General features: G+C 35.2%; 1 protein-coding gene across 1 annotated transcript in view; it reads right to left on the bottom strand.

Annotated features, from left to right (window-relative positions):
* The window catches only part of LOC150097411 (uncharacterized), a 108,607-nt gene that overhangs the window by 24,875 nt on the left and 68,063 nt on the right, over window positions 1–15,669 (bottom strand). The window contains exon 3 of the mRNA XM_090407664.1: window positions 9,315–10,555. Within this exon, the coding sequence (XP_090263790.1) occupies window positions 9,315–10,407 (1,093 nt within the window). The 5' untranslated portion in view covers window positions 10,408–10,555. The remainder of the gene's footprint in view (window positions 1–9,314; window positions 10,556–15,669) is intronic.

Raw genomic sequence — 15,669 nt, forward strand, 5'->3', positions numbered from 1 at the left:
GTCTAAATCAGGGGTCGCCAAACTTCTTTGACTGTCGACCCCTTCAAGAGTTTCTTGACTTTTTTATCGACCCCCTCTATTTTACCATAAAGTAATTACAATAGGACAAGCAAAAAAAAGATGCTTATGTGAGTTTTTAGATTGTTTGTTTTATAGTTACAGTGTTTATTGTATGTATAATACAGTATATATTATTATATTACTATTACTAGTAATATCACTGGTATTACTAGTGATATTAATATCCTGGTATTAATAAACTACTGGTATTACTACCAGCCCCGCTCAACTCTTCAACATAGAGAAGTTCAGTTCGTGAATGAATAACGATTCAATTATAATATGTATGTTGATGAATTTTAGAACATTAGCGCTCACTTGTATGTCGATGCGCAAAAATGAGACTGGAATCGAATACGTGTAAGTATAAGTAAACAAGCAACCGTGCACATGTTGCAATCTCGCTCCCACCGTGCTGGCTGGACGGGAACCACCGACATCCATTTATTGGTAAATACGTCATTTTGGCCTACTTGATTGGCCTCCATAACTATTTTCATGACCTTGCTCCATCTTACAGGTCCTAATCATGTCACTGTTCCCATGATTCACTCTTAATTGCATTGTCATTCAGGATGGAGGTAATCCAAATTAACCGAATTAAATATTACCCATACAATGATGTCTTATATTTTTCTATCGACCTCCCCCCCCCCCCAATCGACCCCCTGAGCCCGAATCGATCCTAACAATGTTATATGGACCCTTGGGGGTCGATATCGACCACTTTGGCAACCACTGGTCTAAATGAATCAACTGTTCACCATATTTTAGACCACGCTGCAAACTATAAGCAACTAGGACAAATTGCATCGACCTCGTCTGAGTCCCAAACTACGAGAAACACAAGCCATCTTATGATTGAAATGGAAACACTATTTTCAGTGTGATAGAAGATTGTAACCAAAAGATAATTCCTCTTAGTCAAATGACTATAAAAACAAAAGCATTGAATTTGCTTGAAACTTTAAAAAGAAAACAATTAGAAAGCGAAAATGATTCGGCAGGGGCGAATATTCCGGGTGTGATAGGTGTGCGGTGCTCATCCACGAAATATCAGTATCACCCATTTTATATTTATGCATTTATTCCCATTAAAGACTGCCCCAATTGTTTGCAGACTTCGCACAATTCCTAAAATTAAACACAATATACTGTACTAATGCTTCATTGTCCTCTTCAGGAGGGTAATAAAGCATTAGTGCTTCATGAAGAAGGCACTTTTCGCCACGTAAACATTATGTCACATTCACGTTGATAGCCAGGGTGTGCTTTTGAAATGCATACACCTTTGAGCCATTCGAAAAGATGTAAAGAGGACGCAGCAGGTCAAATTCTTAGCTTTCTAATATTTTTAAACGGCTGAGAAGGTGGGGCCAGGTGAGCTAAAATTTTGAGCTAACTCAGCACCTAGCTTGGATTGGGTATTGTGTCAACCAATCCAATTGAAAGTTGTCATGAGCTGAGCGCTTTTCGTATCAGAAGCATATTACAAACAGTTGTTACACATGTTTTCTGGAACTGAAAATTTGAAAGTGGATGTTAGGAGAAAAATGCTAATTGTTTTTTCTTTTGCTTGTGCAGTATAGCATCTGTTGAGATTGCAAAGTTTTTTAGCAGCATATAGAGACATTTTTCTAGCCTTCGGAAACAACAGACAGTAAAAAATATCTATTCCTGAATAAAAATAAATATTCTGTGTATTATAAGATGTTGTTGATCTACAACAAAATACCAGCATATGTGAGAATGATAAGACAGAAAAACCGCTGATGCTAAAAAAAAAAAAAAAAACCTAATGAATTTAGGATTCCCAAAAGTGTGGATAATTCCGATAATGATCGGATGTTATGTATACTGAGTCTCAGTAAACAAAATAAAATTCTTGAAAACGGAGCGGGGAAATATACACAAACCAGAGAAATACACATAACATGCGCAACAAATTTTACGAGATGATTTGCTGCTCCATCAAACCATATTTATTCCTGCAATACTCTATTTCTCTCTCTCTCTTCATAAGTTTTTTTTTTAAATTATACCATCATAAATTGACTTATTCATGTTTAGAATTTATAGGATCATGCTATTCACTCTACCCAGCAACTTATAGGACACACATATCACAAATGATAATTATTAATTATACTTTACCATTAATGAAAGTGTTTCTATTGACACTTATTCTTTCCTATTCTCACGTCTTATAAATGATGGTTCACATATTTTCATCTTTGAGTATTTCAAATATACCAATCAAATATAGCATTCTCCTTCGTTGTTGTTTTCTAATAAATCCCAAAACAGATTGTTCTCCACTCTACGCGGAAGTATTCAAAGTTATCCTGCAATTAATTGCATTGGACCAATTAAGATGAGTGGTGATGTGCTATGCCCTCTCAAAATTTTCATACATCGATAAAATGCAATCACATGGTCATGGGCGTCTGAGGGCCCCCCACCCCCGAATTGATTAAAAAATTCCACAAACTATAATCGTAAAATTGATTGAGACATGTAATCTTACACTCTCGACCCTGGGAATGCTTTGTATGTCTTAAAATTTTATTATGGGTTGGCCTGTTTTGGCCCACAGCGAGATAGCCATGGAACACGTGTTTTAAATAAAACACATGTTCCTGTTTTTGGTTCATCTTTTTCTGATTTGTGAACAGTGACCAGTTAGTTTGCTCTCTGTGTCTAGTGAGTTACTGAGTGAAGTGTGAATTGTAAATTTATAGTGAAATAAATTTAAACAGAAAAATACATTTTAAAAGGTAAGTGTATGTAATTTAATATTATTTTACTTGTTAGTTTTATGATTTTTTTGCTTTTAAACTGAAATTATTTAATTTAGGATTAATTAATTAGTTGATTTTTATAAAATATGGCAGTCAATTTTTTTATATATGAAATTGTGCTAAAACTATTAATTCTGAATACCTTTCCCCCCACCCCCAAGAATTAAAGATCATTAAAATCGATGCAAAATGAAAATAATGTATTTATAGTTTACATTGACAAATAATTACATAAAAAAAGCTAAAAGATGTTTATTGATGTAATTATTTGTCTCCAAGCTTTGCCCCCTCCCAAAAATTTTCTGCAGATGCACACCAATGTATACGGTCAAACTGATGTGAAATTTGCAGAGCGGTTGCATAACCCACATGACAGCACACCCAACCGAAATGAGCACGCGACGCCACTGCTATTGACAGACAGAAAAATCAATTGAACAACGTATTGAAGAAGACATTCGAGATATTGAATACCATAGAAGTGAAGCCTCAGCTTTGTCATGATGTGCTTTCTTCAGCTACTTTGCAAATGAGATGCACAAGATGCTTTCAAAGGAGACATCAAGTGTTATGCAATAAATCGGTACTATTGCACCATTGTTATGATACAACAGAGAGAAAAATATGGGAGCCTTTGGAAATAAAACCCAAGTATCAACATGCCTGAATACATACTAGTCTTCATTAGCACGTGAATGTATAAGGTCTGAACAATGAAACAAACAATTAGAAATATTTTAAAATAACATCAGTTTCTTCTATAACTGCTTAACAGCTGTCACTTTTGTCAGTTGTCCTTACTGTTTTATCTACTAGTTTGTATGTTTACGCTTGAAGAAATTCTATGCAATTAGGATGATATATCATGTTGTCAATTAAAATAAATGCTATCTTATCCTGGTGTTCTGCATTACAAACTCTTAGTCATGTACTTATGAACTGCCAAAGTCTACTTGCTAATATATACCATACATAAGAAGTTAAAAAAACTGTAAGCACATCAGTGCTGTGTGTGGGATGCAGGTGAAGACTTTGACAAAAGTTTATTGATGTTTGGGTGCAAAGGTTTCTGTGGTTCAATAGTTCGAGAGATAGATTCCAGTATTGAGACCACGTTTATTAAATACGAACAGATACGTGAAAAAACTGACAAATTTCGTAAGTCGTATGACTTACATCATCAGGGGCATTGGTGTATAAAAAAAGTTAAACACAACTAACAAAGATTAAATTCATAGTCCATTGGATGTTTCTAACTGTAACAATGAAAAAATTTAAATGTTTGTTACTGAATGTTCATTGGAACATTGTTATTTGTTGTCACATTCTGTGCTGAATGTGTGTTATGTCCGAGATCTGAGGAAGTTAGATTTTTTATGAATGCCGACCACACTTAGTATAATATCAAACCTTGGTTTTTGTTGCACTGTGTAGCGGAAGCGGCAAAAATGCTTAGAATTCCTACACAGTGCAACAAAAACCAAGGTTTGATATTACACTAAGTGTCGTCGGCATTCATAAAAAAATTTAACTTCCTCAGATCTTGGACATAACACACGTGAAGCACAGAACTTGACAACAAATAATAATGTTCCAACAAACATTCAGTAACAAATGTTTCCAATTCAGTAACCAATGCCCCTGATGATGTAAGTCATACGACTTACGAAACTTGCCAAGTTTTTCGCGTATCCTGTTCGTACATATCTAATAAACATGAGTTGCAGGTTGTAGTTGTTTAGGAAATGGATGAAATAAAAGAGGAAGAGAAGAAGCAGGTTCACTGTGTTTGCAATTGCACAGTAAAGGGATGTTGGGCAGCTGCTGCTGTTTTATTAACAGATGCAACAGAATATGGAGGAATGATGGTTGCCATTTCAGTGGTACAATGAACATTGAAGTATATGTTCAAACAATGTATCTATAAAAGAAGGATCATCTATGAGACAAACTGCTCTCCTCTGGACAGCATCAAGAATTTTTATGGACATTCTAGGTGCACCATCCTAGACATGTGAGCAGTATTCTAAGCATGGGCAGATTTGGGATTTGTATATAGTTAAGAGTTGAATGTAAAATAAATAGCATCCTGAATGAAAGAGAATGCCTAGTTTTTTTGGATGCAGAGGAAGCTACTGATGTGATGTGTTTATCCAAGTTTTCTAGGATAGACTAGAGGTAAATGCTATCCAAGCAGAGAGAAATAACATTTACCTCTAGTCTGTCCTAGAGGTAGAGACTAGAGGTAAATGTTATCCAAGTAGAGAGAGATATGATCTCATCTGGTGATTTGTATTGCTGGGAGTAAGGGTAAGTGAAATAAGATCTTTTTTTTTCAAGAGAAAAGGCAAAGGCTATATTCTGGTGGCATTGTTTAGCAGGCCTGGATGCCAAACACAGCCAAAAGCTCTGTAAATGTCAAGAGCAACTGCACAAGTTTCTCTGAACCTTTCCATGGCACATGTCCAGTGGTGGGTGATGTAAGATAAGAGATTAGCTGTGGATCTTGAATGGTAGAATCCATATTGGTGGTTGATAATTAACTGGCAGTTCTCTAAGCAATAGATGACTTTCTTTACTGTTTGGAGAGGGCTGAGGTGGTGATGACTGGTTGGTAGTTTGATGGTAGATGTCTATCTCCCTGTTTTGGAATAGGCTGGATATGAGATTGCTTCCATGCATTGGACCAGCTATGTATAATAGTGTAGAGATGATGCAGGATAGGTGTTAGCTGTAGCCATCAGAACCAGAAGACATTTTAGTCTCCAAATTATTTAGTAATTTCCTGATGTCTTTTTGTCAAAAAACTACAGGAGGCATATGGAGCTCAGATTTGATTATTTAATTCAAGTATGATAGGTAGTGATTTCCCTTGATGATGTATGCAGGAGTTCAAGGAAGAGAGAGAGAGAGAGATGCTAGGAAATCTTTGGGTAAAGTAATTGTGGTTCATCAGGACGAGATAGAAGTTGAAGTGAAGGTCATTGGAAGCAGAAGCATCCAATGGCCTTAGGAAACAGAAGGCAAGTTTTCTGCTGTTGGCCTTTATAAAATTTGATTTAGATCTACTGATGACTGTTTTGCATTTGTTGCATGCTTTGGTATAGAAAGTATGATGTATGAACATCAGCATCATACTGAGTATGATGCTGGTGTTCTTGATGTGAGCAACCTGAAGTGAGCTAAGATTTAATGATGACTGTTTTGCATTTGTTTCATGCTTTTGTATAGGCTGAGTATGATGCTGGTGTTCTTGATGTGAGCCACCTGAGGTGAATTTTTTTCTTTGACTGCTTTGATCCACTTTCTGTTAAACCAGGGACTTGGAAAGAAGATGAAGGTTTTGAGTAGAAGAGGGATGAAGGCCTTCATGCCAGTGAAGATAATTTCTGTAACTCATTTGGAGCAGGCGTTAGGGTGTTGGATGAGCAAGTAATAGTCAGACCAGGGAAAGGTGGTAGAAATTCCAGGAGTCATTCCAATTGGCACCTAGTGAAGGACTAAGTATATATTTTATGACTCTAAATCTGTGTGTTCATGGATCGGTTTTCCTGTTCTGAAGGACAAAAAACCCTCTATCTCCATACGAGACCAGCTAACTCACCTTTGGTTGAAAGAGACCAGATAAAGGTTCCTCACGTCATGGACAGGAATAAAACCCAGGTCTTTCTGACCAAAGGGCTTCATCTATACCAACTGAGCTATGGAGGCCCTAAGAGGAGGGGTGACCCTTACAGTGTATCTGTAAGGAGAACTGGTCAGAGAGATCCAGAGTATCAGAAGAGAGTGAAGAAGATTATCAGGAATTTGTGTAGCTAGATGTATGATTTGCATTAGGTCAATGCTTATAGCAAAGACTTCCACTTGGCTGGTGGTGTTGGAAAAGGGGAGCCAGTTAGAAATGTGGACATTGAGGTTGCCTAGGAAGATAACTCACTATTTGCATAGCTGGAATACAGATGGTTGAGTTTTATAAAAAATAATGCAAAGAGGTCTGAGTAGTTATCAGAGTTTGGAGACCAGTAAATTCAGTAAATGGGACAAGAAAACCTTGAGCCAAAGAGGATCAAAAGCAGAGGATTCTAAGTTATCCATTCTCTGGCAGACTACATCATATCTCATGAAGGCACCCTTGTGGCAAAAGGAATCATGAAGTGTGTAGTTTGGGTAATGGAAGTGGCCAATAGTGGATGTAGCTGCAATCTGGGTTTCCATCAAGAGTAAGATGTCTGGTCTGATGTGGAAGACTGCAAGCGAAAGTGAATGTCATTTATGCTGGTGTTAATGTCAAAGATGTTAGTAAAGTGGATGTGAAAGTTTCATTAAGGAGATTTTGGCAAGGTGTATATCATCATTAGTTATGGTGTGTCTTTTATTGGGGTTTAGTTTATGAGGGAGATTTATTTTTATTTTTTTTTGCAGTGTCACTGTTACTTTTTTAAGATTCATAAACTGTGAGGTGTAAGAAATAAGAAGAATGAAACTGTTGCACTGATTGAGTTCGTTCACCCAAAAATTGTTCGAAAAAGTGAGATTTGGTTGGATGAGGATGATATCCTGAGATGGAAGGGTATGATATTTTTCATGAAGATAGAAAATACTTAGAAAAGTGGAGTGCTGTGCTGTTGATAGAAAAGGAGTTGTGTCCATGCAATGTTGAATTGCAATGGGGAAATAGTGCCAATGGTTTTGAGGCAATGTGGTGTGAGACAGAGGCGGAAAGAATGAAATACTCCATTAGATGATGCTATAGCCCTGGTAATGTGGAGGGCAGTGACAAATAGGAAAAGGATGATTTTAATTATAGTAATATAGATTGGGATGGAGAGATAGCATCTGGAAGTAAAGGAAATGAATTTCTTAAGTTTTTGAGGAACTACCTTAGACATTATGTAACAGGGGGCATGAAGGGAACCAAGGGTCTTGGATTTGATCATTCCATCACAGGATGTCATTATAAATGAGGTGTCGAATCTCCATCCAGTTGGCAAAAGTGACCGTGAAGCAATTACTGGGTGGTTGCCAGCTATATGAGGGCCTCTACGAGGAAAGGATGAAGTGATTAAGCATGCAATCTGAAAGGCATTATGGAAGCAGTATAAGATCAGCTGTAATAATTAGTTGCATGAAAAGTACAAAGAACCGACAAGGAAGTTAGCAAAAGTACAGTATGAGTGCTGTTAGCTAATGGAGTAAAAAACTGTAGAGAATTCTTCCAATATATAGTCAGTAAAGGACATAGTTGAGATATTAAATGTAAATGTTCATAAAGGTATTTCATCCTTGTGAATGTGATATCATGAAAAGTTTGAGTGCAATGGAAGTGGAGGGGGGGGGGGACACTGTGAGTGAACAAGAGGTATATGGGGAACTGAGCAAATCTGATGTTAATAAGGCTTTGGGACTTCATATATATCATGTGTTCTGAGGGAAACGTGCAAGGGAGTTGACATCTGTCTTGCATACTTGCTTACTTAATATGAAAGCTACACTGGGTCAAGTTTCAATTATAGGCCAAAGAATTCAAGTTTCAAATTATAGGCCAATCCATGTGTCAAGTGTTGGTGAGATTAGTGAGAACCTGGATCCGGAATTAGGTTGAAAAGAGTGGTGTTCTCTTTCATGGACAGCACGGATTTGCTAAAGGAAAATCATGTTTTAGTAATCTGCTTTATTATTACAATAAAGTGACAGGTGCATTGAACAAGGGAGATGGATGCACAGTAGTATACTTAAATTTTACAAAGGCTTTTGATAGATTACTACTTGATAAGCTGAGAGTTAAACTAGAACACATGGGGTTGAATGTCAGATTAGTGCATCGGATTGGAGATTGGCTGTCTAATAGATATCAGTAAGTTGTGTATGGGAGGAGCAATATCCCAGAAGAGAAAAATCACTAGCAGTGTACCTCAAGAGTATTTTGGGGTCATTACTGCTTAACCTGTACGTTAATTAATAATATTAGAGAAGATATGAATGGGGATATTCAATTGTTTGAAGAAGAATAAATACTAAATATGAAATCATAAAGTGACCAAAGAATTCAGTTTAGTCTTTAGCTATTCAAAGTTTAAAATACCTCACAACTGCCAGCTACCAACACAAGAAATTCTGAAATGCATGGGAGGAAGTACATTAAGAAAATTTTATATGATTGAAAAATTATCCCAACAACACCACTAAAACTTGGTGTGAGAAGTTCAAGAGCTATCAGTACCTTCTGGTATTTATTTCATGAGAATGGAAGAGGAGAAGTTTTCTCCTCTCCATAAATTCATTATAGCAAATCTTGCACCATAACAAACTAATTCTTTGGTCCCTACAGGTTTTCTATATGGAACGTTCACTGTATAAAAATTTATACTTCTTCAAAGCTGTGTAATAAATAAAAGCTAGCATAAAATAAACACATTTTCTTGTTATTATTAGTATTGCTAATCGATTACTTACTCTTATATTTTCTTACAGGTGTTTTAATGTCTTTATTTCCCTCAATATTGCTGCTTATAGATTTAGCTTCATTACTGTCCACTACTACTAATTCAGATTTGATTGCCTCGCTGTCTACTAGTAAGGGCAATTCTTCAGATTTTGTCACTTCATCACCTAACACTGAAGACATTTCTTCAGATTTGAGTGTTTCAATATCTGCTACTAAAGACAATTGAGATTTTGTTGCTTCATTGTCAACTACTGAAGGCACTTCAGATTTGGACACTATGCTATCAACTAATAAAGACAATTCTTCAGATATTGGTGGTTCACTATCCACTATGGAAGTCAATTCTTCAAATTCTGGTGCTTTATTGTCCACTACTGAAAGTAATTCTTCAGCTTCTGCTGCCTTATTGTTCACTATGGACAATTCTCCAGATTTTGGTGCTTCACTATCTGCTACTGAAGGCAATTCTTCAAATTCAGGTGCTTTATTGTCCACTACTGAAGGTAATTCTTCAGCTTCTGCTGCCTTATTGTTCACTATGGACAATTCTCCAGATTTTGGTGCTTCACTATCTGCTACTGAAGGCAATTCTTCAAATTCAGGTGCTTTATTGTCCACTACTGAAGGTAATTCTTCAGCTTCTGCTGCCTTACTGTTCACTATGGACAATTCTCCAGATTTTGATTCTTCACTCTCTACTACTGAAGACAATTCTTCAGATTTGGATGTTTCACTGTCCACTACTAAAGGCAATTCTTCCAATTTGGAAGTTTCACTGTCCACTACTAAAGGCAATTCTTCCAATTTGGAAGTTTCACTATTCACTACTAAAGGCAATTCATTAGATTCGGATGTTTCATTGTTCATTACTAGAGATAATTCTTTAGAGGATGCTTCCTGACTGTCTACTTCCGTAGACTCAACACAAATCTTTGCATTCTTATTACACATTGCTTCATTCACTTCTAAAATATCTTCTATTGATACTCCATTATGAAGTGCTGATGAAGAAATGGCAAGACAGTGAATTTTTTGTTCTTCCACTGGCTTGATGCTAATACCTTCAAATCTGTTTCCATTTTCAATTGCATTTTCACTCATGCTGTTAATGTCTAGATAATCTTTAACATGGTAGTTATTTATGTCTTTAAAAAGGAAGGAAGTGCATTTCTTTGGCTTGTAGATATCTTATGAATAAGGAAATTTCAGAAGAATCTGAATAAAAGTGATGCTGAAGTTGTCAATGATGCTGGAAAGAAAGAAAAAACAAATAATTAATAAACAGAAATGTTTTGTCAAATTTAAAACATGAAATTTCTATGTAAGTTTTTTTTTTATATGTAACGGGAAATTTATGTATAAAATGCACAAGGAATCTGTAATCTAAGAGGGGGGGGGGTACATTCAAAACTTACAATAAAAAAAAAATTATAAAACTAGAGAAATGTTTAATCTTGGCAATTTCAGAAGAATACATGTTTCCATCCCTGCAGCATTCTGCTCAGCAGGTAGAACTATCTTTCTTTCAAGTGTAAGAAAGATAGTTTCATATTCAGTGGGAGAAGAGGAAGTATTCATCAGTCATAGACACCATCACATAAGTGTCATGAAGCAGTTGAATTTAAAAGTTCATTTAAAAGCTCCTCTTTTTAGTTCCATCATACTTTTGTATCATCTCTTCATTTTCTGAATTAAAAAAAAAAAAATAAAAAAAAAAAAATACATAAAATCTTCAACATCAAATCATCTTGTTTGTGTTTGTTCATTGAGTAGGACATGAGGAATTGTCTTGTGTATTAGGCTGGTATGTGACAAATTGTGGTATTGCACACTCTGTTACTTGCTCTATGAAAAGGATTTATTTGTTTTGGAGAATACTTACCTGATTAAAGGAATTTCTATTTTGAGATGATACATTAAGTTATTAAAGAACCTGGTATACAATTACAAATTATTAGGCTCTTTATAATTATTATTAAGTACTAAATCTATCCATCCCCTCTTTAGTCGTTCCTGCACCTGAGCATGGTAAGAGGGTGAATGGCAATGTGGGCAAAGAATGCTAGTAATGTATACTACCAGAAGGTGTACCCAACTCAAAGGTCACATCACTATGCCTGGTTAATGCAGGAGGGAAGGGCATGGCATCTAGAGATTGTCTCAAGATATAAAATTGTCTTGCTTGAGGAAATAATGAAGATTACAATGAGACAAACCATATACAGATCACACGAGAAAATCAAAACACATGGAAATGATATGATCATAAAATCAAAAGAAAGATAAACTAATAAAAGAAATATTAAAATAGTAGCATTATCTGAAACTAAGAAGAAAGGAAAAGAAATATAAAACACAAAATTATGCAACAGCATACACTGGAATGAATAAGGAATAAAGGGCAAAAGTAACAATAACAATACATGAACAATATCAGTTAAATATAAAAGTACACAGCTACATATCAGAAAGAATCACTCATATGTGATTATAGATAAAAGCGCATATAAGAAATTTCATAAGTGTTCATAGTCCTCAAAAGTGGAAAAACAAAAACAGAAATACATTCTACAAAGAAAAGAATTACAAGAAACTCTAGATAAAACAAAACCAACAGAAATAATCATTATAGCTGGAGATTTAAATGAACAGATTGGGAACAGATGGTACCAGGAATATGTCAAAAATATAACGAACCAATGCAAAATAAAAATGGAATTAAATTATTGCAGTTCTGTACAGACATTGAATTGATATTTAATCTCAATCCTCTACCAACACAGAGAAAATCATAAAATATCATGGAGAAATACCTCAGGAAACTTATCCACTATAGAATTAAAAATCAAAAAATCATCAAACCAAAATCAAAACATCAAACCTGAAGAAATAACTGATATCTGAGAAGTAACCTCAGCTGATAAAGGAACTAACCATATGTTACTTACTGGAAATGAAGAAAAAATTATTTCAATAAAGTTACACACAGATAATAAGACTAAAGAAAAAAAAAAAGTTAAAGGTAGAACCAGTACAGGAAGAAAGTCTTAAACACTATATCAATGATGGAAGTTTTTTTTTCCCCCACTTGGTTAGACTATAATAAATTTAGTTTAATCCTTTATCCAAGTAAGCAAACAAAGTTTGCACCTGAAATATCTTCAGGACTGAGGCAACTCATGGTAAAGGTGGACCAAACTCTCATCACTACTTGTCTTAGTATCTCCCATAATGCAAAGCACATCTCCTTGCGGACATGTATAATGCTATGCATTAAAGGAAAGCCACTACCCAGCCCAGTTTCAACCTTTATTGAGGTCTCATCAGTGGGAGCCAGACACAGAGGTGGTGATACTAAGGAGAAGCAATGGAGAAGTCATATTTACCCATAAGAATTGCCAAAAGGTGTCTCAGCTTATTATTAAATTACTCTGGATTTAGAGAAAGATGTTGGAAGTTTTATTTCCCTCCCCCCTTGGTTAGACTATAATAAATCTGGTTTAATCCTTTATCCAAGTGTAAGTAAACAAAGTAAATATGACTTCTCTATTGCTTCCACCTTAGTATCACCACCTCTGGCTCCCACTAACAAGACCTCAATAAAGGTCGAAACCAGTCTAGGTAGTGGCCCTTCCCTTAATGCATAGCATTATACATGTCTGCAAGGAGATGTGCTTTGCATTATGGGAGATACTAGGACAAGTAGTGATGAGAGCTTGGTCCACCTTTACCACGAGTTGCCTCAGTCCTGAATATATTTTAGGCACAAACTTTGTTTGCTTACACTTGGATAAAGGATTAAACTAAATTTACTATATTAATTAAGAATAGAAGAGCAGTTTAACAAAAACAGTTTTAATTAAAACACAGAACTGCGATGCACCGTAAGGGAGAGGGAAAGAGAGAAACAGTTGGAAATAAAAGGAAGAGATGGAATCTTGGTACTCATAAGAAGTTAAACTATTGGCACAAAAGAAAAAAAAAAAGCCTTTTTTTTACATATCAACAAGATAAATCTAATTAAGAAAGTTTAACAGATACAAAAACTTATGAAATGAAAAATGTAATAAAATCTGAGAAATCGAGCACTACTTTTATGGCACACAGAAGCAAGTGTGGAAATTAATTAGAAACCATAGAACTGCATTTCATGAGTGCATAAACATACTCTTAATTGAATAAAAATGTTGGGAAGAACTGCTTATCCCTACTACATATTAGGTCTACTGGCCTGTTACAGAGCTGACTTGAGCTCTTCTAAGTCGTACCCATCCCAAGGATAAGGTGACTAGCCCTATGCCTCCTGGTATATCCTATGACTGTATCTCATGTGTTCATAGGGCTAGCTTGCCTGCTTGTGGGAGGAAAAACCACAGATAAACTGGGGAGAAAACCCTGCTATCCATGCCCAAGACTGGTAAACTTGGCTATGTCTGAGAAAGATCCTTAAGCTCTTCACGTCGGCGATGGGAATTGAACACAGGACACTCCTTACCCAGGCATATGGTTGCAAAGTGACTATGTTGGGAAGAACAATTTACTAAATTTTTCTTCTGCAGTTAGCCTATGTTGGGAAGAACAATTTACTAAATTGTATGAAAATGAAGAAAAAAAAATAACTTTACCAAAAAACTTGAAAGATGATGATTTCGAAATAACATAATAAGAAATAGAAAATATTTTAAGAGAAATAAGGAATAGAAAAGCAATTAGAATAGACAAAATACAGAATGAGTTGTTAATTTATGGAGGAAGAGAAATAATATTTTATTTAACTATTAAAAAATGTATTTTCTAAAAAATAAATACCAGATAAATGGAGAAAAAATATTACAGACCCATTTTTTTTTTTAAAAAAAAAGAGATAAAACAGATCCAAATAATTACAGCAGGATCAATCTAATTCAAGAAATCATAAACAAATTGCTAATATTAAATGATGAACAACAATTAGATCTGGAAGATAGATTTTGCAGATGCAATATTTGCAGCTAAAAACAACTAATAGAAAAATCAATAGAATATAATGCACCAGTTTTTATGTGTTTTATAGATCTATATAAAGCATTCATAGTAAAAAATTTCAAGAAATTTTAAACATAATAGTGAAAATAAAAACCCAGACAGCAAAGGTTATCACAGATGTTTATACAGATAATAAATATGTAACAATGTACTAAAATAATGAAACAAAAGAATTTGAAATTAAGAAAGAAATTTGAGAGAGTGATTCATTAAGTCCTGTACTGTTCAATATTTTAATGAATAAAATGGAAAGGTGTGTGGCAATGAAAATACAGCAATAGAACTCTTAAGACAACTCAAGAAACTACTGCTGATAAATTGCAACTGATCTTTAACAATATGCTAGAGAGTGAAACAATACCTATAAAAAGTGGAAAGAAGCGATGATAACTATAATTCCTGAGACAAGAAATCTCACTAGATGCAAAAATTGAAGAAGAATCAGTCTACTGTCAGTATCTGCAAAAATTTCTGTAAAATATGGATAAATATGGATAGGATTCAAAGTGAAAAATAAAATATATTAAGGCATGAACAAGTTGGTTTTAGAACAGGTGGGAGTAACTGTGCATCACATTTTTTCCTTGAACAAAACATAGAACATAAAGCTCATTATACCTAAATTTTATAGACTTTGCCAAAGCATTTGACAGTATTGATAAGAGAAACTTTATGATTATAATTATAATTATTAGAAGCTGTGGAATTCCTGACAAATATGCGACAAAAATAAAAAATATATAAAGGAAGTAAAATTGGTGTTATTGCACAGCAACATCAGAATGGTTTGTGATAAGGACGGTGTGAGGTTGTTGTATAATGACTATGTTTATTGTTTAACATAGTCGCTGATTAGATTATGAGAAAAGTTACAGGTTTTAAGAAGAGGAATTAAATGGAACCCTATGTTACAGTTAAAGATCTAGTTATGCAGACAATAAAGACAATGCAAAGATTCTTCTTCTTCTTCTGCAGCTTCTCCCAATTAAGTGGGGTCACTGTTGATGATGAGTCTCCTCCACATCCTCCTGTCTTGGGCTGTCACCACATCCAAGTTCTTCATCTTCAAGTCCTCTTCTACCAGCTCCCTCCATCTCTTCTTTGGCCGCCCACGTTTCCTCCTTCCTTGCACATCCATCTGCATGACCCTTCTTCCCACATATTTGTCCTCCCTCCTCATCACATGACCAAACATCTCAACCTTGCCTCCTGTATCTTCGCTCCTAAGTTCGTAACTTTCACTGTTCTCCTCACATAGTCATTTCTCGGACGATCCTTTCTCATACCTCTCTCTTCTAGTACTTTTCTCCATCTTTCCAGTTTAGTTCCCGCTTCTTC

This window comes from Typopeltis vanoorti, chromosome 17 (assembly GCF_054136105.1).
Source record: "Typopeltis vanoorti isolate ZY-2024b chromosome 17, IOZ_Tvanoo_1.0, whole genome shotgun sequence".
Taxonomy (NCBI): Eukaryota; Metazoa; Arthropoda; class Arachnida; order Uropygi; family Thelyphonidae; genus Typopeltis; species Typopeltis vanoorti.